Source organism: Syngnathoides biaculeatus, chromosome 12 (genome assembly GCF_019802595.1).
Source record: "Syngnathoides biaculeatus isolate LvHL_M chromosome 12, ASM1980259v1, whole genome shotgun sequence".
Lineage (NCBI taxonomy): Eukaryota > Metazoa > Chordata > Actinopteri > Syngnathiformes > Syngnathidae > Syngnathoides > Syngnathoides biaculeatus.
Window position 1 is genome coordinate 2,289,329 of NC_084651.1, and position 26,095 is coordinate 2,315,423.

The 26,095-nt window shown below is 46.6% G+C and overlaps 2 protein-coding genes across 4 annotated transcripts; one reads left to right on the plus strand and one right to left on the minus strand.

Annotated features, from left to right (window-relative positions):
* The first annotated feature begins 4,931 nt into the window (after window positions 1-4,931).
* On the plus strand, window positions 4,932-9,549 carry LOC133509774 (gamma-synuclein-like). Of its 2 annotated transcripts, XM_061837122.1 has the most exons (6): window positions 4,936-5,204; window positions 6,839-6,880; window positions 7,683-7,810; window positions 8,084-8,110; window positions 8,957-9,013; window positions 9,251-9,549. In XM_061837122.1, exons 1-5 carry the CDS (start codon window positions 5,084-5,086, stop codon window positions 9,011-9,013), a joined length of 375 nt encoding a protein of 124 aa, XP_061693106.1. In that variant the 5' UTR covers window positions 4,936-5,083; the 3' UTR covers window positions 9,251-9,549. The 2 variants fall into 2 exon arrangements, with proteins under 2 accessions (XP_061693107.1, XP_061693106.1); XM_061837123.1 differs by lacking the exon at window positions 8,084-8,110 and having other exon boundaries at window positions 4,932-5,204.
* A 2,154-nt stretch (window positions 9,550-11,703) lies between these two features.
* On the minus strand, window positions 11,704-26,095 carry LOC133510190 (high-affinity choline transporter 1-like). 2 transcript variants are annotated; one of them, XM_061837964.1, is made up of 8 exons: window positions 25,839-26,095; window positions 21,643-21,756; window positions 18,272-18,427; window positions 16,917-17,065; window positions 15,919-16,062; window positions 15,579-15,732; window positions 15,287-15,504; window positions 11,704-14,863 (listed from the first exon to the last, which is right to left on the minus strand). In XM_061837964.1, the coding sequence occupies exons 1-8, from the start codon at window positions 26,020-26,022 to the stop codon at window positions 14,300-14,302; spliced, it is 1,683 nt and encodes a 560-aa protein (XP_061693948.1). In that variant the 5' UTR covers window positions 26,023-26,095; the 3' UTR covers window positions 11,704-14,299. The 2 variants fall into 2 exon arrangements, with proteins under 2 accessions (XP_061693948.1, XP_061693950.1); XM_061837966.1 differs by lacking the exon at window positions 18,272-18,427.

Below are 26,095 nucleotides of genomic sequence, written 5' to 3' on the forward strand. Positions count from 1 at the left end.
TGGGCAAACAAGTCTTCTTCTTCTTCTTCTTCTTCTTGTGACGTTTGCTCCAGTTTTTGTTTGCGGGGGCAAGTTGCATAATTGCGCATTCGCCTTCAAATGGCTGCATTGTCGCTTGCAGAATTTGACCATCTGCGTTTCTTTAATTATCGTTTGTATTCATGTTTTTTTTTTAAAAATTGATTGCAAAAAAAAAAAAAGCAAGCATCGAGATCTTGAGGCAGTCTTACAGGAGCTGATGTTTTAAATTATTTTAATGTTTAAAATCATATTGAAATTTTGGAAAAGTGAGGAAAAGCATGAGCAGAAGGGGGGAAAAAAATCTATTAGATATGTAAATAGTTAAAACATCTGGTCACTTTTCCTCAACGCGCTAAATCTAGATTCATAATTTCTTTGCCTTCTGATAATAACGAGAATACTTTTCGAAGTGTGGAAAATGAACTTTTGACTTCTGTATTTTTGTTGTTGTTGTCAAGCTCGTTGTTCCTGTTATATTATTTATTCTATTTAGTTATCATTATTGTTATGAATATCCATCCATCCATTTTCTTTGCCGCTCATCCTCACGAGGGTCGCGGGGAGCGCTGGCGCCTATCCCAGCTGTAAACGCGTGGGAGGCGGGGTTACACCCTGAACTGGTCGCCAGCCAATCGCAGGGCACATAGAGACAGACGACAGTCGCACTCACAATCACACATTGGGGAAATTTTTAATGTGTCCAATTCATCTTGCATGTGATTGGGATGTGGGAGGAAACCGGAGTGCCCGCTAGGAGAAAACCCACGTAGGCATGGGGAGAACATACAAACTCCACACAGGCGGGGCCGGGATCGAACCCGGGTCCTCAGAACTGTGAGGCCAATGGTTTACTAGCTGCGCAACGTGCCACCTTAGTTATTTTAATGTTTAAAATTAGATTGAAATTTCCGAAAACATAAGAAAATTGTGAGAAAGAAAAAAAAAATCACTTAGATATGTAAATAGTTTAGACAGCTGGTCACTTTTCCTCAACGCACTAAATTTAGGTTTTTAATTTATGTACTTCTGATGATAATAACAACAATACTCTCCTAAGTGTGAAAATGAACTTGATGAACTTTTGACTTCTGTATTTTTTTTGTTGTCGTCAATCTTACTGTTCTTATTTATTGTTATTATTATTTTATTGTTATAATTTATTCAATTTATTTAGTTATTATAAATACCTTTTTTAATTGTTTAGTTTGCCTGGTGAGAAGGCAATCTTTTTTGTACTCAATCTGATGTTCACATATTTTTGTAGAAATTTTCATTAATCACACACAATGTGTATTATCATTATTTTTTTTTTTGGGGGGGGGGGTTGAATTTGACATAATTTCCCCTCATGATGAATTTATCCCTTTACTTCCAAGTATCATATTTCATTGACATTTCCTGTGAGCAGCAACATTACTGAGCTCAATTAATATTCAATTTCAAAAAGTCTCCACATGAAAACAAAGTTTGTATGTCGGCATTCTTCGGTGTTACATTGACTTAAAAATTATTAATAATAATAATAATAACAATCCAACGCCCTAGTAGAAGTTGGTGTCAGAGTTGAGGCGAGTTCTGGTCCTGATTAAAACAAAAATGTCACAAAGACGTGCGACGCCAATTAGCACGTACGAGGGGCATTCCTTGGAGAGATGATTGAGCGCAACGCACGCGCACATTCACGAATACAAACGGAACGCTCAAGTGTGTCAAATTTGTCACCGGCTCGATTTTGGAAGTGGTGCGTGCGAACGTTGTTCAAATTGTGCCACCTTGCGGGAAATGATCGTGACGGGACACTTTATTAGGTACACGTCCCGAACCACAACCCTATGAAAAATTAAAAGTTGGACGTTCCACATGAAATGCCCATCCCAGATTTTGTGATGTCACTGATCCGCCCACCAAATGAGTCGTTTTGCAGGTAAGAGAAACTAGGTCAAAGTTCATGGACTTTAAGTCTTAAACACTTGTATTTTTTTGGTTAAAAACATCGAACGGGATATGCATTTTATGGAACAGTTGAAAATATATTTTCGTCTAAATTTGCGTTAGAAATTAGACATTTCATACGCTTTAAATGATGCTCTACGTTCACCATCAGGGCCCCCAACGCTGACCTTGCAAAACTCACTCGGTAGCGGCCCCTGGAAAGTTGCAAAAGTGGAGCACCCCCCTCCCTCCCTGACGCGTCGGCCATTCTGCTTTGAATCATTTATCTAGGACGAATTCTCCTACTGGGGGGGGGGGAGAAAGAGAGTTCTTTTAAAAAAAATAGCCAAGGGAAAAAAAAAAACTAGATTGAAGAGAAATTTTATCGTGTCATGTGACTACGTCATTTTTAAAAGGAGACTCTTCATGGCACATATGTCAAGTTTGATATTTTTTTCCCATCATCATTTGTCATTAAAGGAATACTCCGCTGAACAATGAAAGCCTTAATCATATCTAGTGTACCTTGAAAATTTGAGGTTAATCTGACATCATTTAATGGTGTTTTGAGAAGATTTTACGAATTTTCATGGGCGCCGCCATTTTGGCGAGAAACATTTAAGGACCCGGCGGCCCGCGAAGTGTACAGTACGACAAGTGTACAGATGTATTCGCAACTTTGTTTAAGACCAACATTGTTAGAGTACAACAAGTCTGAATTATTTTCAATAACTTTGTTACGGTGTTGCTAACCAATGATGACAAAAGGACTTCTTACCATGAATGCGACTTCTTGTGCTTTTATACGTCACGCAGGTGTTGAGACTTCCATCCGTTCATCGTGAGCGTGATTCATTTTGATTTTCCGTCATGCTAGTAGGATGGTGAACAGTTCTTGGTGACAAAGGCGTGCCTTTTATTCCGTTTGATTATCTTGTCTTTATGGGAAATTGGTGAAATGGTGATTGGCAACGTCGAGTACGAATAATTTGGCATAATCCCAATCTGTGAATTTACAAATCGGCCATTTTGGCCCGGTCCTTTAAGGAGGTCCTGCTCGAGTGCCAATAACAGGCAGCCATGCGCCGCACGGGATTGACTTTTCTACAAGTTTTGACTTCCATTTGCAAAGTGCTGACGGTGTCAAAATGTCCGACTTTGCAGGAAAGAACATATTTGGCTTTCAGCCATTTCAAGAGTGAAAACGTCAAACAAATGCATTAAATTGAAATTTTGATTGCTTGGCGGCTGTTAACGTCCTGCCTCCTGACAGATATTTTGCTTTAAATTATTTTTATCGATCACTGCAGCTCTCGTTTCTACAGTAACCTCAGTCAGGGCGGCCATGACGACGATGATGATGACGATGATGCAGGAGGAGGCGGCTAAAAATAGGGCAGCCAATCAGAGGCCGTCTGAATTTGCTGAGTCACACTCAAGTTCCTGACTGGATGATGACTTCCGCCTCCCCCATGATCCTTTGCGGCCATTTCAGTAGTTCCCTCCACTCCTGGTTGGCTGCTTCTATTTTATTATTATTATTATTTTTTTAATCGCTGCGGAAGGTCAAATAATTTTAGATGTTCTTCACACCTCCACCTTACTTGCTTTTATTGTCAGATAATGTTTGTGTTTATTGTTGTCAGAGGATCTCATTTCCAATGTTTGTTCTTTAACTCCATGCATAAGGAATGCAACTGGCGGCCATTTTTGTAGTTTTCTCCACTCACATTTTACACGTCCTTGAGTTGATTTTTATTGCCCATTTTGTCACAGCTCGTCATTCGTCGTTTATGTCAGCGCTTCCCTGTTGTCACGTCCATTTTATTTTGAAGTAAATTTTTTCTTTCCCGTCATTTCAGGAAATTGACTCGCTGCCCTGGCGATTTCCTCAACATGTGGCCAATTCCCAATTAATAAATGTTGTACGTCCAGCGTTGTCCAAATATTCACATCATCTTGTGTCCTTCCACGTCCGCAACTCGCCTTTTTTCGTAAGCTTTGTCATGTCACCGAGAGTTCCTGCTCTGTTCATTTTTTTTCGAAGAACTTTTGTTTCTGCCCTTGTTCTGATTTTATAGCACCAAGTTGTTACTTTTCTTGTCATGTTTTTTTAAACTTAAAATGTATGCAGGAAATGCCCAGAATGTCCTTTTTCCGAGCTGTCCCATTTGGGCTTTTAGGGTCGCTTCTTGAAATGGACACGTTTCTCATCAAAATGAAATGAAAATAAATGAATTTGGTAAACATCTTGACTCTGATTGGTCCATATCACATCGTCAACTGGTGTCTCGAGGACAAAGTCATAGCGACGTTGTGTCCATCGACCTCGCAAGAGTTGGCTTGTTGGCCCACTAATAAGGAACGTGATGTAGGAGGGGGGGGGGGTAGATGGCACTCAGATATTAATCGGCAAGGCGTCGGTCATTGCAAATTGCTGTCGCTTGCAAGCGGTTTTGGTGTTGGGAAGAACTCGGTCGACAAACCGCCCCGACGTCGAACTGAACCAGGTCACAGCCCCGTTTTGACCTGTTCTGCATAAAACCGTATGGAAAAAAAAGTGGATTCGGACGGAATGGGACCTTTAATGAACCGTCTGCAATATTAGGCACGCTTGCACATTGTAATGCGATCCAATACAAGATGATAATGTGCGCTGTCATTTATGAATATGATCATCATTGACTTTCTTGATATCTCAGTGACGCAGCACAGTCCTGTGCACTGCCATCAAGATTTGTGGCATTTTTTTTTTTTTTTTGCAGTTAAATGTCAGCCAATAGAAGGCCTCCTTTTTCCCCCGAAGGGGCGTGGTCGCATCCTCTGCCAGTTTGTCACGTTTGGGGTTTTGAGAACAAAATGAGTTTTTGTTTAACTTTGAAACAAACTGCCAGTGAAAGGGAAATAAAAAAAAAAATATGGACATGAATTAGAAGCTTCTTTTGTTTTTTACATCTTTTCATTTCTTTTTTTCCCCCTTCTCTCCATTTGACACCGCCGTTCCTCCCTCCTCTGCAGCACAATTCTCTCTCTCATTCTCACTCACCCCCTCCCAACCCCTCTCGTCCATTAGCAGGACGTGCAGGCGAGGACGGGACAGTCGAGGCGGCGCAAGACTGGGCAAAGCATCATGGACGTTCTGAAGAAGGGCTTCTCCATCGCCAAGGACGGCGTCGTGGCCGCCGCGGAGAAGACCAAAGCCGGCGTGGAGGAGGCCGCCGCCAAGACCAAGGAGGGGGTCATGTATGTCGGTGAGCTGGCAAAGGCCACTAAACGGATGCAAAGAATATTGAATTATTAGTATTCTTTTTTTTTTAATGAAGAGTACCAGGGAAGGGGACGCTGCACACATTCCAGAACCAAAAATGATTTGCCAGGGGAGCGAGCAGAAGGAGAGGGTTTTAAAAAATTTAAAAATGACCGAGAAGCAGATCATGCAGAGTATGGAAGGTGGTGGAAGGTTCCGGAGGGGATGGGGGGGCGGATCAGAGCGGAAGAACAGGCGGCGGTCTGGGTGTGGCTCGGCTGGCGTTGATTCTTCTGCTTGTCGTGGTATCGAAATCTGGTATGATGCAAATACATACAAATTGGGATGCAACAGAAGCGCTTTCAAGATCAACTCATCCAAAGGATGCTGGAGAGATTCTGGGTGGCACCAAGTGGTCACAAAAAACTACGAGCGATCCAATCTTCAGAGTTCAGAGCAAGATGGGGCGACCCGTCCTTTTTCCCATCTGGTTGCCACTTTGCACAACGACTTGAGTAATGGCGACGTCGTCCGCGGCGTTTCTTTCTCCGTGCATACGAGACACAACAATAACAAAAATTCAGTCTCTCGCATTGCCTGAAATCGTTTGGCAAGCTTTCTCTTCACGAGAACCCTGGAGAAAGTCCGGACCAGGTCTGGGACTGGGTCCGGGATTGATTTTCGGTCGCGCTTAACATATCTGCCTCACGGTACTGGGTTCGAGTCCGAGTGGTTTCTCTTGGTACTTCCGCCCGACACTTTCGGATTAACGTGTGAATATGACCATAACGTTTTCTCACAGGAAGTGAAATGTTGAAGAGTTTCCTGTACAGTATCTTAGATGAGCTCTCAATTTTTGGAGATGGCGTTCCAGTAGTGACATGGTCGCTCCACAATGTCGCGCAAAGTTCTTATTGCGTAGTGACGAGCCCGGAGGTTTTCTGCTCCAGCCCTCCAGGTGGCAGTGTAGTGCCTTCAAAAGTACAAGCCAATATGGCGCCACCTACTGGATCTCCAGCTACTGCACCTCCCCCCGTGTTCCCAACGCACACTGTGATGGGCCAAATAAAAATAAATGCAATCTCTCTCTTTGCACAAAGAATGCATTTCTGAAATTCCCAATTTAATATTTGCATTACCATACAAAATATAAACTAAAATACACTTTACATCAGGCAGTTTTTGTATAAGGGAAATTCACTCGCACTTATTTTCAAGTAACTTTAAGTGTGCGAATTTACTGAGATTGTAATAAATTAAAATAAACAATACCATAGGTATCATTTTAAGATATAAGTTGGGTTTTTCGACCTTTTTGTTCAAAGAAGTTCTGTTCTGTTTGTTTACAGTTTTGCTTTATTTCTCATCTTGTTTCTTTTATAACAATCTACGCATTCACATGCGGTTCAGTGTGTAGATTGGCTTTTATATCTCCAATTTAAAAATGTATTAAACGTTATTTCATCCTTTCCTTACTCTCAGTGCAGGATTGTAATCCGGTAACGTCATTAATAATTCATCAATATTTCAAGCTAACGACAAAACGGGCTCACCGACCCCGCTAACACGCGCGGTTGATAAAGTCGTCCTGACTTCCTCATCCGCGCTCTCATCTTGTGCTTAACGTGTCATTTCCAGGAAACAAGACGATGGAGGGCGTGGTCACCGGCGTCAACACCGGTACGAAAACCGAATCATTTCTCACTCCTTCGTCGATATCGCCAAAAAATGCAAACTGGAAGACGAGAATGAGCCGAACGATTCCGAAGGCAGCAACGGCGGTTGGCATCGTTGGGCTCACGACCTCGTCTCTGTACAGGGATTTTGATTTTAGTTCACTCGTCAGAAAACGATTTCTGACCAAACGGCAAGAAGCGTGTCGAGCAGAACAGTGACGATAATAAATCTTGCTGTTGTCACTCCTCAGACTATAAAACATCAAAAACAAGACTGAGGGCTGCCGTGAGTGGCGCTAGCTGAACATTTGTCATTCACGCCACTGACGGCGCAATATATTTTCATAATCGTGACATACACTTTCTACGATCTTCCGTATACATCTTCTCTGTGTCAGTCTCAAAAACTAGGCTTACATTTCTCTCCTTCTCAAGCGCTGTGACAAACTGAAATGATTCACCGAATCATTTTTCTTCCACTCAAACACTGTGCTAATTTCAAATCCAAATGGATGCGACGCCGCCATCTACAGTACAGAGATGTGTTCGTCATGATAGTGCGCTACAAACTCGATTATTCACGAGAAAACACGGGAGAGACCCTTTTCTACGGCTGTCTCTCGGGAAAACGTATTTGACGAATATATTCGTCAGTGGCACCGAACGGTAGGATTCCAGTTGCAGAGTAGAAACGTTGAGGGCTGACTGACGCGCCGTGCACATTTGACAAAATATCCAACTCTCTCGCGAGGGATTACCAACGCAGCCGACCCCCACGACATTTTCTCTACCTGGTGTCCTTCCAGTGTCCCAGAAGACGACGGAGCAGGCCAACCTCGTGGCTGACGCCGCCGTCTCCGGGGCCAACGAGGTCGCCCAGGCAACGGTGGACAGCGTGGAGAACGCGGCCTTATCCACTGGATTCGTCACTGTGGTGAGCGATGTCATCTTGAAACAATTTTTTTTTTTTTTAAAGAGAAAATATTTTACCCCGCCGCAACATTTAACGATCTAAGTCGACCTAAGTGTCTTTCGGTGCATTTTTGTCTAAATCAAATCATTAGTGCCTTGTTTTTTTTTTGTTTTTTTTAAGAGTAATGTCCGATTATACAACTGTTAAAAGATAATAATGTGGTTTATGGTATACTTTTTTCCACATTTATAATTGTCTTGGTTTGTGTTTTATCCGTGGACCGGATGGAAACAGGAGGAGGCGGTACCAGCGACCGAGGAGGTGCCTGATTGGTTGACTGACGGATTGCATGGCATGAATCCCTCACGGCTCGCGAATTCTGCCGCTTATTAACGCTTTCGCACCTAAATTGCATTAGTTGTAGTTGCAAGTAATTTTTGCTATGAGGATACATGCATATGACGGTTATATTTAAAAAAAAAAAAACTAACATTGTACTAAAACACATTTAATGTTAGCCAGGCTGCTGATACAATATTTTATTTGCAGCTGTTCCACTTGGCGGCTCTGTTTGAAGTTTGACGTATCATTTTTGTAACTTTCGGTCTTCTTCTAACCCCGACTGAGCGACTTTCTCCTCCAACTAACCTTTTTTCATCCTCACTTTCATGACAACTTGATTAGCCTGATTAGCTAGTTTTAATTCGGTACGTATCAAATGGACGTTTGTCAATTGTTTCAGGTCACTCTTACTGAAGGTTTGGTTATTTTTTTTTTCAAGCGCATCTGTTGTAGAGCAGGTCATCTCTTGACCAAAGGGTTGGCAGTTCCAATCTGTCTGCCGTGAGTGTCTTTGGGCGAGACTGCGAGCCTTAAATTGCTTCTCGGTTAGCATTGTCAATTATATTAAAAGTGACTGTTTTCAATTGATTTTGGCCACTATTAGCAGTCCTTCACAAACAAACTTTGTCCAACATGCGCCGTTTACAAAATTGTGCTTTAGTTTTTGATTCAATTTGTAGCACGACTACGAGCGGCAGGCACAGCGACGTCTCCACCAGAGCGCTGAAACAAAGGCCAAAGTTTCTTTGTCTTGGGTGAAACGCAGTTACGAATATACGTAAATGGTGGCGGTCATGTGACGTGGTTGCTCCGGATCTCCCGCAGGCTGACGCGCCAAAAACCCAAGATGGTGGAGAACAGACGGAACAGGCTGCTCAGTAGGTGAGTCAACGAATGCAGTGGGTCACATTTTGGTTAGCCTGTTAGCAAGCGACCAAGTTATTAACTTGGTGTCACGATTATTAAGTGCTTGGTTTAATATAGATGATTTTTGGGGGGTAGATTTTTCATGATCTAAGTCACGGGAATCCACAAAGGTTCATTGATTTCTTGGGAAATTACGCTAGCGACTTCTATGCTAGTTTTGTTGACAGCCTCTTTTTGTGTCATGTTCGCCAGTCAGCAGCCACTTCCTGTGTTTGCCCGTCCAATGAGGAGGAAGAAGAAGACCAAGCCCCGCCTTTCCCCTTGTGTTGTCATGGCTACACTCGCTCAGCATTCCGCTCTCGGCCGCCCGTGTGTCGTGCGGCCTCAAGCGTCCGATCACGGGGATGCGAGTCCTTTTCGGCGTGCATGTCGCTTTGCCAACAACACACGAGCTTAATTCATCACCGCCCACTCTTAACACACTGATCTGCGCTGTCTGGTTCTCTCTATTAACTGAGCTTCACTTTTATAAAACAATACAAATGAAATAAAGATACCTCAAACATCTACTTTTGTTCATTTCATTTGGAATTTCCAGTCTGGTGTTTCGTCCCCATGCAAGGTTTGTAAATGCCACAAGATGGCAGCAAAGTGCATTTTAAAGTCTATTGGACAAAGCTATGGCCTGCCAAGAAGAAGCTCCTCCCTTCAGTTCAACACAATTTCTTGTTACCAGATGGCACCAGAGCAATATTTTTGACCAATGGCTTTGTTCCGAGGCTTGACAGCAAAGGATTGGTTCCAAAAAGCAGAAATCCATAAATTTGCGACGATTCGCAATCGTGCCGGGCTTCAGTGTCGTGTACATCAAGGAAAATGCACCCCCCCCCTCCTGTTCTGTTCGATTTGAAAGTATTGATTCCACCGCCGACCACAGAAAGTGGCTGACTGTGATTTCCAATTGATTGGGTTTTTGGTGTTCCACTTGGCGCGCTGTCACATTTGTGCACACGCCGCCTTTGAAGTGGTCAACATACAAAGACGACTACAGTACTGATGAATGCCCAGAACATGTGTCCAGAAAAGTTGCAGAACGAGTGAGAAATGCGCTAACGGATGAATTATTTAAGACTTGACATCATCCTTGATGGCCGAAAATTCTAAAGGAACCAGTTTCCCGTGATCGAATCTTTACTCGACGAAGGCTACTCAGATTAAGGTTGGATAAAATTAGATGCACAGGAAGTGGGTTTTGAGCTCAAAAAGTAAACTTTTGAAACTGGGTTAGGGGGGTTTAAAAAAGGCATCTTAAAACCGGGTTCCGTCACCCTTTAAAACTCCAGGATTCAAAACAGGCTCTGTGTATCAAGGCAGTTCGGGTTTCACATTAGATCTTAAATCGTTAGGGGTTTCAAAGCCTTGTGATTAGGGTTAGGCAATGAAGGATGAAACCCCGCCGGTCTCAACCACGATCGGAATCACGAGACTGACAGGGGAGGTGCACGGGCCAAAGTCCCAACTAAATAAGCCCTCCCTTCAAAAAAATAGAACAATTCCCCCCCCCGGGAAGCCGCATAAATTATTTATTGAATTATTTATTAAATTTAGAATTTAGATGTGTTCAATAGGCCTACTTATGCGGGCCTTCCTCCTTCCAGTTTAGTTATAAATTAGATTTCAATCAACCTCCGGATTTCACAAATAGCCAAATACAAAAAAGAGTGAGTTAAGCTTACGTGGAGCGACGTTTCGACTCTCTCGGAGTCTTTCTCAAGCGCACTTACTCACCAGAAGGCATCTTCTCTCTTTGACGTCCCAAATGGCGGACATGTCCGTCCCAGGAATGCAGGTTTAGGCGGGGAAAAAAGTAGGTTTTGGTGGGAAAAGGTGTTTGGGAAAAAGGTAAATGGACTTGTGGTAAGGATCACAATTGGGGGAAGGTAATGGGAAAAAAATAAGACATGGATCAAGGAATGGATTGGGCAATAACGAAGATAAGGATCGCAGGTAAGTGGGTCTAAAGCAAGGCAAAAGGTAAGTGGACTTAAGGTTAGGGTGGGGTTTGGGGAAGGTGACAGAAAAAAAATCAAGGCATGGATCAGGGAATGGATTGGAGAATAATTTAGCAGATAAGTGGATCCAAGGTTAGGCTAAAGGTTTAGTCAATCTAAGTGTATCAAAGCAGTTAGGGGTTCACATTAGATCTTAAATCGTTAGGGGTTTCAAAGCTTTGTGGTTGGGGTTAGGGTTGGGGTAAGGGTTAGGGTTAGAGTCAAAACAGGGTTAGGGTATTAAGATGGTTCATGGACAAAAACCAGAGCAAAAATAAATGCCCCTAAAGAGCTCATCTTTGCCGCCCTCGTTTCGGCCCTCTCGTTCAGGACCCAGAACGCGTGACCCGAGACCCAGGACCGAGGATCCGGGACACAGACGAGCGTCCTTCAACCGGCAATTGAGGCACGGGAGCTCTAAATATAGCAGCGGTCCGTTATCTCGAGCTGGGCCTGATAGCACGAGCGAGACGCCAGGAAGGCTGCTTTGGCTTCGCGAGCCAACCGACCGGAAGGTGAATGGAAAATAGAGCCGCGGCCGCGCATTTGGGAGATGAGGAAGGTCGCAACGGAGGCGCCCATTCGTGTTTTGTTGGAGTCAAGCGAGTGTCAACGAGCTGAAGAAATTCACGGCACATTAAATATGCAGTCAAAATTGTTTTATTTTTTGGTTCGGATGAAGGTCAAACATTTGCACCAACCAGTCTTCGCCATGGAGCTGTCACAGGCACTTTTTTTTTTTTTTTTTTTAAACAACCCTTGACAGTCTTGGATGTTTTGAATAATTGATTTTGAAAAAAAATGTATATGAATTTCTTTTGTTGCTGGTCGTCCTTGGAAAAAGAATGTTATGTTTTGAGCATTTCACAGGAAATCAAATGCATATTTTGTTGTTTAGCTGAAGGGCGAAGAATAAAGATGGCCGCTGTTACTGTTTTAATCAAGCAAACCGCAGACAACCTTTGAAAATGCTTCTTTCGAAGTGATGATTTTTTAAAAAAAGTATATCCAGAATGCTTCTAAGCTTACATTGAAAAAGAGACTCACGACGTCACGAATAATGCTGCTTGTCGTTACTTTGTTTTAATGAACCAACTCTTGACAACTTTAGAAAATGAACGTTAAAAATTGCGTTTGGCACGTCAAGTCAAAGGGGGCGAACGAAGGCTTTCATGACAAATTCTTCTCACTTGTTTGCATAGGCAGTTAGATTTGGGGCAATTTTTTTTTTTTTTTTTTTTTTGAAGTGCTCGTGCTTGAGAGGCCTTCTTATCGCGCCACCACGATACAATCAGCTGTTGACAATCAACTACTTGTCTAAGAAGCTAAAATACATTTTTTCTTTAAAAAAAAAGAAGAAAAAAAAAAAACAAACCAACATGTGCAACATTTTGTTTTTTACTGGCATGAGTCTCACAATCGGCTGGTGTCAAAGTCACTTGACAGCTGAACACATTCGCGCTGGCGCAGGTTTTAGGCAAGAGTGCCCCCCCCCACCCTTGCGCCCCCTTCTGTCCGTGCCCGGAAGTGTCAGTGCTGCATAAAATTGCAGAGAGGATGCTGAGCTCTTAAAACAGAGAGCATAGCCGTCGTTTTCTACCGTGTACGCCGGTCAGCGTACACGCCTATTAAAAATAACAAAACGGAAAAACTACAGTACGTAATCCCCTGTATATTCGCGGCTCACCATAAATGAATTTGCCCAGTTTTATATATATATATATATATATATATATATATATATATATTTTTTTTTTTACTCTGATCCGAGTGAGTGTAAGCGGGACGGAAGAAAAAATGAAATGTCCTCACATGCCACAAGAAGCCACTGAAGCGCTGTCTCAATGGGAATTGGTGTCAAGGAAGTATGCTTCGATTTATATGTCAGGGAGGAGCTAAATTCCCCCAAAAAATCAAAATCAAAAAGTCTATAAACTTTTTTTTTTTTTTAGGGTTAGGTTAAATTAAACCTTTTTTGGGTTCCCAGTTTTTGGTCCAACCAATCAGATTTAGAGCCTCAGTGTGTTGCTAAGGAAATGTAATCTGCCCAGTTCCTTCAGAATCAGCGGCGATGGCCCAAGCAACATAAACGATATTAATAATGAGAGCGTTTCGTCAGCCCGTCACGTTCCCAATTCGTCCGCACGGGATCTGGATTCTTACCATGTTTGATATTATATTAGGTCATTTTAAAGTTTCCTCCGAAGGGTGTCCGGGCTCTCCCTTGGAGAACGGGCGAGAAGCTCGGTCATCAGGGAGGGGCTCGGTGTCGAGCCGCTGCTCCTCCGCATTGAGAGGAGCCAGATGAGGTGGCTGGGAAATCTGATTCGGATGCCTCCCGGTGAGGCGTTCCGGGCATGTCCCACCGGAAAGAGACCCCGAGGACGACCCAGGACAAGCTGGAGAGACGTAGTCTCTCGACTACCTCGGGAACGCCTCGGGATCCCTCAGGAAGAACTGGAAGAACTGGCTGGGGAAGGGGAATTCTGGGTATCCCCGCTGAAGCTACTTCCCCCGCCACCCGACCAGGAAAAGCGGTAGATCATGGATGGATGGATAAACCGAGCGGGGAACTTTGCAAACACGAAGCAAACAGTTTTTCACGGCACTGCTCGATAGCGAGAGAGCATGCGTATGCGCTCGGTAGCCCGTAGAAAACGCCAGAAACGTCGACGCAGCTCACGGGGTGAAAGGCGGACGGCATGCCAAAAAAAATGAAAGAAATGAAATTAAAAAAAGTTCTACTCGAGCAATGCGGGGAGTCGGCGTCGCCAATGACGCGTTTCCTGCTTGAGGATGTGTAAATACATTTTTATATTACTATCAAAAGTTTTAGAGGTTGAGATGTCAGAAAAGCAACAAACAGGAGTTTCAAAGTCTCTGTGCTTGGTTTTCACAAAAAGCTCATTTTTGTCCGCGATTTTTATTTCCTGGTTTACTTTTCCTTATCGTAGCGGCGGATATTTTCTCAGGACGCAATCTTGGCTTGCCGTCGAACGGTGAGTCGAAAAAACGGGCGAGTCCGCTTCGATGAAATTTCGGCGGCAATTTTCGCACAATTGTGACGTGGAAAAGATGATTTGCCTCGAAACTAAAAAAAAAAACAAAATCCGTCCCTTTTCCATTCTTTGATTTTCAACTGCCGAAAAGTGGGCGGGGCGTGGGTTTTTGGGGGGATTACTGTACTTGGACTACTCATTTTGTTCCTACCCGATTCCACGCAGTCGCATTGAAATCAAAGTCATTGGCTCTAAAAATTTGATTCCAACATGGGCTCGCACACTTCGTTGCTCTCGTTCTGTTCCTTCACGTCGTCGTCGTCGTCGTCGTCGTCCTTGTCGTACTTGGATGGGTCCCGCGTCTCGGCCGAGTCCCGCGTCAGCACTTGAAAGACGTCCCAGCGCTCGGGGATGACGCCCTTGTGGAAAAGCAGCGAGGCCAGGAAGGAGAAGCACAAGATGGCCGCCGCCGCCGACAGCATGCAGACGGTGCGGATGGGCCAGGTCTGCACGTACACGCCGTCCACCAGCGTGCAGCCCGGGAAGCGGATGACGGGCGGGATGCCCAGCACGGGCTCGCCGCACAGGACCCGGAAGAGCATTCCGGTCAGGCAGCCCAGCACGGCGCCGTAGCCGTTGGACACGGCGAAGAAGAGGACGCACACCAGCTGCGGCAACATGAGCGTGTAGGTCAGGTCCGAGCGCAGCATCCAGATCATCAGGACGCTGTTGTCCAGGAAGGTCAGCGAGGTCCCCGCCAGGCCCACCGCCACCACCGAGGCCCGGATCACCCACTGCAGCTCCTGCTCCGTCGCCTGCGCGCCGACCACCGCGACAAACGCAAATTAGCCGCCGCCTCCTACGGGATTTGCGGTAAACGCTGACGGAAGACCGACGCGCTTCTTACTTTCTTTCTTTTAATAAACCAAGCGTCGGGAAAATATGTAATACGCTACATATTTACGTCAGTTTGCGGAGGACGGCGAGATTCGTAACGGCAAAAAAAAAAATCTAGTTGTCGTCGCGGTGTTTCGATCGAGGGAAAGGAATGTTGATTTTACAAATGAATGGATATTAGGAGCATATTTCTGGAGAGTCACACTCACAACACGACACCAATGTAGCCGGTCCTCATTACTTTTTTTTAATTGATTACAAGACGGAACCGTTACCTCAACAATAACGCGAGTCAGGGTCATTGAAAACTGAACGGGAGAGATTTCGTCTCGGTTCCTCACCTGCGTCCTGAGGATGTTCTTGTAGATGTTGGAGGTGAAGATGGAGGCGGCGGACAGGAGGGCCGAGTCGGTGGACGACATGACGGCGGCCGCCACGGCGCCGATGCCCACGATGGAGATGTACTGCGGGGTGAGGTGCTGCAGCACGATGGGCAGCACCAGGCCCGTCTGGCCTCGCTCGAACGGAGACGGAGACCCGTAAGATGTCATGTTCCAGTCTGGGAAGGCGCACACGTGCAAACGCTCGTCAATATGATGCCGCCACATTCGGATCACCCGCGGCCCGCCTCACCCGTGGAGGCGGCCGCCGCGCCCAGCAGGATGGGGGGGATTCCCAGCGTCGGGACGATGAAGGCGGCGGCGAAGCAGGTGATCTTGGCCGTGGTGGATGACGCGGCGGATAAAGTCCTCTGGTGGAAGTTCTGCAGGCCCAGGTTGCCCAAACCCTGGGCGAGAAGACGGAGGGGGGAAAAACAAGGGAAGGCGAGGACATGGATGGCGGCCTCACGTAAACACGGCGACGCCTTGACAGAAGACGGGCCCGACTCAATTTAGCCAGATTCTTATCACATGTAAACGAGAAAAACTTACGATCCCGCTTTTCGTCATGTCCGTTTCCCGCGCTCACTCACCAGGATCAAGAAGTTATCGATCCAGCGCCACACTCGGTTCTCCTCCAGCGTGCCGAGCCAGGGGGGCTGGAAGGTGTAGTTGGACGCCGTCTGCGTGATGTCCGTCACCGCCGGGCTCATCAGCGCGAAGGGAACGCACAGCCACTGCGGGGGAGTTCCGCCACCGCACCGTTAGCGCGCTAGAAGCCTTGCAGCTAACGACGCGTCTTCAAGTACAAGCCAAAGCGACTGGGCTTTTCGACGAAGAATTTCAACTCCAACATTGTGGTAAACCTCATAAAATGATGTAGCGAAAGATCCGGATCACTATTGGCAGCAACGGAAGTTAAGATTAGCGGCGGGCGGATCGATTCTCCTCGTATTCTAAGTACCTAACAAAACGTCATTCGTGATACACGCATTAAAAAAGGCGTAAAATGGCTAACGGGAAAGTAGTGCGCAGTGTTTTGATGGGTTCGGAAGTTGCCCCCCCACTTATGGTTTATTTTTAAGAGGAATGTTGAAATTTTTCATCATGTTTTGCACGTCAACTTCGATTCATTCCGACGCTTATTCGGTGCCGGAGCTGATCGGAGAAAGAGAAATCAGCGGCTCGGCGTTCCGAAAGCGAGCCGCTCATCAATCGCTGCTTTGAATTTTTTAATTTGCATAGCGTTTGAAGTCAAACGTGGGAGAATATTTTTGGCTCTGCAAAATACATTCGGCGCCGTGCAGAAGAATCCGAAAAGAGATCTGCCGGTGACTTTTAGTTCCTGGAGCTTTTTGGACGGTTGAATGCGCAGCAGATAGACGATAAATCGATAAATAATTGTGTGACATCCTGAGACACGAAAACACCAACACCAAAAACAACAACAATGGCGACAACAACAAAAGCAAAACAAGCAGTTGTGCCGGGGGGGGGGATTATGCCGAACGTGGACCCAACCGAGGTCTTTGAGACCTTTTCGCGATCAGCTATCGAGCGGACCGCCGTCGTGGCGTCGCCGGCGACTCACCAGGCTGATGAAGATGAGCACCAGCTGGATGATGTCCGTGTAGGCCACCGAGTAGAGTCCGCCCAGCAGCGTGTACGTGATGGCCACGGCGGCCGAGATCCAGATGCTCACCGTGTACGACAGATCCAGGATCACGCTCATGGTCACGCCTGTTGCACACACGGACATTCACGCTTCAGGACATGTGCGCACATTACATGTATTAGCACCCCCCCCCCCCCCCCCCACCGACAGCAGTTCTTGTCGCTCGTATACAATACTCATGTAATCAAGACTTTCAATCCCAGTTTGTTTGCACAACGTGGATTAGCGCAGATAAAATGATCCAAAACAAAAAGAAATCCAAAGGGTCAAGAACAACCGACCCCAGGTTCTCACTTTACTGGGAACCATTGGTGAGAAGACCGGAACCATAACAAGAACTCTCGGCGACGCGGTCGGATTACGCGGCCCGGCGAGCGGAATAACACAGATCGCATGTTTTCCTTGTCAGTTATTACTCATCGTTCGCACCACGAGCGCTCTCGCTCAGTCGGAGTTACGAAAACACCGGCGGATTAACTCTTAAACACTCTTTGACGTGAATTCAGAGATTTCTTTCTTAAACACTTGACACGTCTTTGAAGATCACTGCTGAAAATGTGCAAAGACTGAAAACTAAGTGGTACTTAGTTGTGGAGATCGGGGGCCTTATTTTCATGATTCTCGCAAATGCGCCGTAAATCCGGTTCACCAACTTGTCCGGCTTCCGACGAGCCGGCATTCCTCTCCTTCGCCATAGACGGAACAATTCGCCGCATTCTCTTTCTCTTCTACGCAAAAGCTGTGCTGATCTTAACCGCGAAGCGCCGCCACCTTCAGGCATCTGGCCGTCATTGGAAGAACTTCACCAACGAGCCGGTCTAGACCCTCTTCAATTTGTACGAGCGCCTCGATCCCGCCTGTTTGAACGAGGATCTGTTCTCAATTGGCTGATCTGGAAAAACACAGTTTGAATCTAAAGTCTCACCACTGAAACAAAAACCATTCGTGTTATTTAATGCCGTCGCACGATGAGAATCGATGAGGAATCGGCTACTTCTCGTCAATTCCCGGCGTTTGATGTATGGAAGCACATTTCCAGTACCGGGCTTCCGACGAGATGGAAGCCGCCGGCGTCGAGACGGCTAAAAGTCCCGGCGCCCTCCTCTGGGCCGAGGTGGGGGTGGGGGACGGGGGCCGCTCCCGCGGGAAAACACCACACCCGCGTTTGCTGTATATAGACGAGCTATAAGCGGACGTATGCGCTTCCCGGGACACGTGCGGCGTGCAGCTGGCGCGGCGCGCACGAGGATCGCGTGCGGAGGCGTTCTTACCTAATCCTATCAGCGTGCCCGTCACCCACATAATCTCGGAGACCAGCGCGGCCACGGACAGGGCGGCCGTGGCCGCTTTGCCGTACTTGATGTGGAACGGGTCCATCATGGTCACGTACTTGCTGTTGCGCATCGGCTCGGCGAAGAACAGGCCGCCTTGGGCACAGCGGAAAAAGACAAGACAAACAAAAATTGGAATTCAACACGCTGACGGCAAACACGAGATTGCGGGCGCTGACCGGGGCCGCCGTTCGTGGGGCAGCTGGTCCCCCTTTTCCCGGGACGTCCTCTCCCACCCAACTTCGGCTTTAAACCTTAACCCTCGTTCAAAGCCCGGCTGGAAACTCGGATTTAGGATTCCGATTTGAAAGCCCGCCGCGGCCTTGAAACCCCACCCCGGCCTTGAAACCTAAATTTAGAATCCCTTGCGCTGTTTTGAAATCCTCATTTGAAACCTCAACCCAGACTTGGAACCGTAGCTTCCGCATGAAACCCGAACCTTTCTTTAAAAGCCCCGACGTACGTCGGGAAAACTGAAATTTGAAACTCGAGCCCGATCTTCCGAAGCAAATTTGAAACTTTAACCCTCGCTCGGGACCCTAACCGAGTCCGGAAACCGGAACTCATCGTCTAAAGTGGCTCAAGACAATCATTTGAAATCCTAACAAGAACATTTCAACAGTGAACTCCAGCGAGGAGCGAGAAAACAAACGCAGGCGTGACGCCTTGCGTCTCGTTTGGAGCTCAAGTCCTGGTTTCCGTTCCGCAAACGTGAGAAAAGGTGCAAAGGAAAACTTTCTAAGCCGCGTTTGGGGTGACGTGAACCGGAAAAAAAAACGGCAAAACGCTCGGAGTTAAGGAAGCGTTTACGTAAGACGCGAGACGACCGCAAGGAATTTGGAACGCACACCCGGTGGGGAGAAAATGTGCGTTGATCAAGAGTAAGAGGATCAATCATGTGACATTCACGCGGAGAAGGAATGGCCGCTAATCTGCACGTCCGGTACGCGACCTTACGCAAGCTGTCGTCTGGGCGCGCTGGCGTCACGTCGCTCTGTGGCTTTTGGTTTTTTTTTTTTTAAAAAAACCCGCCCACCCGGCGTTTATGTTACACGGAGACGCATTTATTATCCGCTCGTTTAGACGTCAGTCCGTACGTCGTCGAATTCCTTTTTCATATCGACGTGCTATTTTGGATAAAAGCAATGTGGCTATAGTTCATATATTTGCTCGTTCTAGACTAAAAATGGACTTTTTGCTGACTTTTTACACAAGTGCAGCGTGTTAGTCCAAAAAAAAAAAAAAATGAATAAAAAAAAAAAAAAATCAATAAAACTCCTCTGAGAAAGGTCAACAGCCTTTTTGGAGCAGCTCCATGTTTGTATGATCAGAAAAATGACAGTTGAAAAAAGTTAACATTTATTTTGACGGCGCTACAACAAACAAAATGGCACCCGTTGGAGGGAACGGGTCCGTGTATTTATTTCTCGTGTCGCACTTGGATACCGAAACTTTCGCGGACTGTATCGTTTTGAGATTTCGACGATCACGCGATCGCCACACGGTGCCGGTATCACCTTGTACGGCATCGTACCGGCAACCGCTCCTAATTTGTTGCCGTTTTCAGCACGAGCGTCGCTGGGAGCATGCTAAGAACTTTGGAAAATATAGGAAAACGGGTTCCTTCCGTGATCTCGCTGCGTCGGTACATAAACTATCGCAATACTGCGTGATTTACAGTGGGTCTAAAAAGTTTACACACCCCTGTTCAAATGCCAGGTGTTTGTGATATTCAAAAAATGAGACCAAGATCCACCTTTTCAAAATGTTGGCTACCATCAGTATGTCGTACAACCCGGACAACTTTCAAGATCTTTTGGAGAGGGGAAGTAAGAAGGAGCATGCGAGATCACGTGGTTGCACAAGTGTGCACACCCACATTCAAAGTCCCGTCCCGTCGGGACTCAGATCGCACGTGGCCGCATTGTAAGAGCCTCAAATGAACACCAACATAAATTCAGATGTTCTAGTAGGTTGTTTTCCTGATATTTTTGCAGTACAACATCGCAAGCCGTTTCTTTTGTCAACCGGGTTGCACAGATCCATAGGTCAGGTGGAAAAAACTTTTGAAATGGTTTATCTTGGTCTCATTTATGTATTTGGTCTCGACTGAGAAAATTTCTTGAGAAGTATTTCCCACTGAAAAGAAATTGAGACATTCTCTAACTTGAACATCTCCTTCCATATTTCATATATTCCATCTGGAGACTGTTCTGTTCATTGAGGGCGTCCGACAAAGTGACCTTCTTCCACATTTGTTATTTTTTTCCCCACCAAAAAAAAAAATGAAGATATCCCCAAAGTCGTATTTAATCTTTCCTTTTTTCTTGAGCGATTCTAATCATCCACATTTCTAGACTGGATTAAACAATTTGAACAGCAAAATGTGACGTTTTTTGGACCAATTTTTACAGACGCTTTTTGGCCCGCAACAGCCGAATGAGGACGTATTTACCCCCCTCGGTCACCATTTTTCAACCAATTCATAGTACGACACCCGGAAATTGTGTTAGCGCGTTTGTGCGTTCCAGTATTATCCATCCATCCATCCATTTTCTGAGACGCTTATCCTCACGAGGGTCGCGGGGAGTGCCGGAGCCGAGGGTACACCTTGAACTGGTTGCCAGCCAACCGCAGGGCACACATAATCACACCATGGGGCAATTTAGGGTGTCCAATTAATGTTGCATGTTTTTGGGACGTGGGAGGAAACCGGAGTGCCCACCCGGACAAAACCCACGCTGGAACAGGGAGAACATGCAAAGTCCACACAGGGGGAGTCCGGGATTGAACCCGGGACCTCGGAACTGTGAGGGCAACGCTTTCCAGGTGTTCCACCGTGCCGCCCGTTCCAGTATTATATTTCACTAATTGCAGTTTCCACCCCCACGTTTTGAGCGAACTGTGCCGCCTTCGGGTTGAGCTTGTCAGCATTCCGGCCCAGTTCCAACGGAACCGGCATTCTGCAATGATTACGGCCACGGCGGCGGCGGCGGCGGTCACATGCTACTTCCAGCCTGGCTTTGTGGCGCCCAATTTTTAGTCTCCTGAAGCAAAGAGGGGTCAGCCCGAGACCTGGTAAACCCTATTTGGCCTCGGAGGCCGACGCGACTTAAGCGTTCTTAAGGACACAAATCCTCCCGTTGCGAGGACGCGAGGAGACTCTCCATGTTTGGACGTCACCGCTTTTGTTTTTTTGGGGTTTTTTTTTTTTTTTCGGTGGTGTCGCTTTCGTTGCGCTTTGACAAAATGTCGTCACGGCGGCGGAAGGCGCTGAGCCGCTCCGGGCTGCCCTAAAAAGGAGCGCTCACCGAAGATGAAGCACATGGTGGCCGTGACGGGCATGACGGCCCAGATCAGCCCCATGGACGGGTTGTACACGGCCTCGGCGGTGCCCACGATGAACCCGCCGCCGACCCACGTGGCTGTGGAGAGACACACACACAGGCACCATATTTAGCTTTTTTTATATCCTCCTTTCATCTATATACATAATTCACAAATATCATTAACCGGTTAAGCAGCACCGGTTAAAACCGGTCAACTCAGTTTCCCAGTTGTCTGCTAACCATCATTTATTAGCAACCCGTGAATGAGCGAATTTTGTGAATCCAGTACCATCCTACATCCAGCCATCCATTTTTTTTGCCACTTATCCTCACGAGGGTCGCGGGGAGTGCCGGAGCCTATCCCAGCTGTCAACGGGCAGGAGGCGGCTGGGTACACCCTGAACCGGTCGCCAGCCGATCGCAGGGCACACGGAGACAAACAGCCGCAATCGCAATCACACCTTGGGGCAATTTGGAGTGTCCAATTAATGTTTGCATGTTTTTGGGATGCGGGAGGAAACCGGAGTGCCTGGAGAACATGCAAAGTCCACACAGGCGGGGCCGGGATCGAACCCGGTACTTTTCTACAAATCTTGATTCATATTGTCGAATCTTTTCAAAATTCCACTACTTCAGGACGTGGCTGCTATCGTTTTTTCGCCCAAAAATGGTCATTTTCACAGAACTCCATATTTTCCCCCAGCAAAATCCCGATGAGAAATTAATCGCATTCAGATCGTTGAAATTCAAATCGCCTCGAGAACCACTTTCAGGTTTCCAAGAAGTCTCACGTTACCGACATGCCCCCCCCCCCTTTCCCCTTTCCCCTTTCCCAGAAGCTCCGCCAGGACGTCGAACACCAAACGTGCGGCGCAACCGTGACAAGCGGAAGGTTCCGTCTCCGAGTCGAACTCGCGATCTAGCGGGACTTCATCCGCGGTTTCGAAAGATCTCGAGGCAGCGGCAAAAAATGATCCCTGATTTGGAAAAAAACTCTCAAAAGACGAAAGATCTCGGAGCTCCGTTTTCTCCAAATGAGGGAAAAACTGCCTCATCAACTCTCAGTAAAACAATTTAGCGAGTAAATTGAGACGCCTTTATCGTCATTATTTCAGTCTTTGCACTTTTTATGACATTTTTCTTTGTTGGTGTGTCACGAGCGTTATTTTAATAGTCAACAAAATAAACTTATGTAAATTTTATTCAATGTTCTACACGCGTCTAATATATTTGTAACCTTTCACATTAAAACCTGTCTGAAGTATCATATTTACAGCATATTTAAGCGCTACGTGTGATTGAGCACACAATTGAGCTGTTATGTTTTTGTTTTTTGTTTTTTCGGGTGTGGATGCGCGCCCGCATCGGCGGATCGTGCGAAATCGATCCGTCGATCGATCGCGTCTGGGAGCCAAAAGTGGGCCAAACGGAGCGAGCGCCGTACCCGCTGTCACGGCCGCCGCAAAGACGGTCGCGTCCTGCTCATTTTTAGGATTGGCGACAATTTCGTCAGACGAAACGAACTAACAAAGACTTGACCCCGCGAACTTTGACCTTTGGTGTCACCGCTCATGTTTGGAGTAAATAAATGTCACACTTCATGAAAAAAATCTCATGTTGAAACTTCCACACACTTCTTCGTATTTAATCTGTATCCACACTTAATGTGCTATTTTTTCAAAAGTAAAATTTGATGTACTAATGCACATTATGGACATAATGTGGATAAAAAAAAAAAGGTTTTGCAAAACAACAAAAACGAGACCAAGATAAATGATCCCAACACTTTTTTCTCCTTTCAAGCAGAGCAAAAAATACAAATATCAAAGAGAGATAATGGGGTTGCAGAAGTGTGTACACCCTGCTATACCAGGGACGTGAGCGCGTTCCAAATGTATTTTCCCATTCAAACGTATTCGACGGGAGTCGACGCACCCTTGAAAGTGCCTCCGACGAACCCCAATCATTTTCCGCTGTTCTAGTAGGCTTTCCCCGACCCTGTTTTCTTGCTTCCGTGCAGGTTTTGTGTCAACATCGGCAGATATTTTGGAACTGTTGTTAATGAACTCCCCCTGCAGCCGAAGTCAATCCGTTCCTGATGCTTGGCTGTTGCCATGGTGACGTTTCTGCGCCAAGCATACCTTTTGGAATTACGGCCCAAAAAGTTCAGCCTCGTGTGTTTTTGCCAAGTCCGGGCGGGCTAGCGTGTTTTTCTCTGAAGGTAAGGCACCCTCCCGTCTTGCCACCCTACCCCGTCGCCCAGATATAGAAGACGAGAGTTTATCGGTCACGTGTACTTCGCAGCCAGGACTTGCCAGAAATTCCTTCAGTGTTGATGTCCGCCCCTTGGCAGCCTCCCCAACTCGTTTCCGTGACGTCTTTTCATCAATTTTGAAGGGAAGCCCGGTTGGTGGAAAAATATCTGCTTTGCAAAATTTCCTCCACTCGATGACGACGGTATTTACCGTGCACCTTGATGCAGTTCATGCCTCGGAAATTCTTTTGGACCCTTCTCCCGACTGAACGCGTCGGGCAACAGGATATCGCCGATGCTTTAAAAGTTCTCAACAGACTACGGCCTGTGCTGCAAGATGCGACTCCAAAAATGTCAGAAAATGCCTACGAGAACACCAGAACTTTATTTGAGTTTAGTCAGGGGTATTTTAATAATTGCACATCCACATGCCCAATTACAAGAGGGTGTGCATACTATTGCAAGAACTTCATTTTAGTTGGTTGTTTTTACTTCCATCCATCCGTTTTCTTTCCCGCTTATCCTCACGAGGGTCGCGGGGAGTATCCCAGCTGTCAATGGGCTGAACTGGTTGCTAGCCAACCGCAGGGCACATGGAGACGAACAGCCGCACTCACAATCACACCTAGGCGCAATTTAGAGTGTCCAAATAATGCTGCGTGTTTTGGGGATGAGGGAGGAAACTGGAGTGCCGGGACAAAACCCACGCAGGCACGGGGAAAACACGCAAATTCCGCACAGGCGCGTCCGGGATTGAACCCGGGACCTCAGAACTGTGAAGCCAACGCTTTACCAGCTGCTCCACCGTGCCGTCCTGAAAAAACCTCTCTCTCTCTCTCTATATATATCTCTATATTTACAGAAGGGAAGTAAAAACAGGCAGCACGGTGGATGAGCTTGTAAAGCGTTGGCCTCACATTTCTGAGGTCCCGGGTTCAATCCCGGACCCGCCTGTGTGGAGTTTACATGCTCTCCCCGTGCCTGTGTGGGTTTTCTCCGGGTGGCCACTCTGCTTTCCTCCCACATCCCAAAAACACGCAACATTAATCGGACACTCTAAATTGCCCCTAGGTGTGATGACCGTGAGTGTGATTGGTTGTTTGTCTCCATGTGCCCTGCGATTGGCCGGCGACCAGTTCAGGGTATGACCCGCCTCCTGCTCGTTGACAGCTGGGATAGGCTCCAGTGCGCCCCACCACCCTCGTGAGGATAAGCAGCAAAGAAAATGGATGGATGGATTTTTTTTTTCAGTTAAGATGTAGAGGACATCCATGGTGGAAAAGGGTTTCGAAAGAATCCTGGTCTCGTTTTTTTTTTTTTTTTTTTAGGTCAGCTCGCCCAAAATTAAGAGGGGTGTGTAGACTTTTGCTGTCCACTGTATTGAATCTCCAATGTACCTAATTTACATTCCCGTGTACATGTATTTTCTTCCATGTGTAAGCTTTTCTGGATGTATTTCTTTTTAGTGCCATACAAACATATGTGCGTCATGTATAACGCGCTGACATCATATGTAATGTTTCATGTGTACTTCTTTTTATAGCCGATTATGTACCGTTATTACATCATATTTAACGTGCTTCCACCCCCGACGTAGGAGTTTGCATTCAAGCGAACGCCATATCTGGCCCTACTGTACCGTTTTGAACGCTCATCGACTTGCGTTGCGGCATTTTTACATCATGTCACGCATTTCGTGCACACATCCCCGCGGTGGAGGTGCGCACCTTGTAATGTCGCCTTCAATTTCTCACATTTCGGGCTTTCGGTTTGGCCTCAAGCGGCACAATGAGTTGAGTAATCACGTGTAGGAGGAGGTGAAACGGAGGTCGAATTCGGATTCGCTTCGGTCCGGAACGAAGCCGGTTGACGGTCGCAAAAAAAAAAAAAAAAAGAAACGCCAAGAAGGGTGGCGTGTACTCGCCCGTCATGGTGAAGATGCCGACGGCCAGGTTGATGCCGCGGTTGCCGAGCAGCGCCATCTCCGTCTGGTCTCCGCGGCCCTTCTTGGCCTCCCGCTTGGACTTGAAGGAGGCCCACACGCCGATGGCGAGCACCAGCAGGTAAAAGAACATCATCACGCTCACGCCGGGGATGTTGAGAGCCATGATGGGCGAGCGCGAGGACCAGAACCAGGACGAGGACGGACCGATCCAGAGACCGAGCGACAGTGGCGGCGGC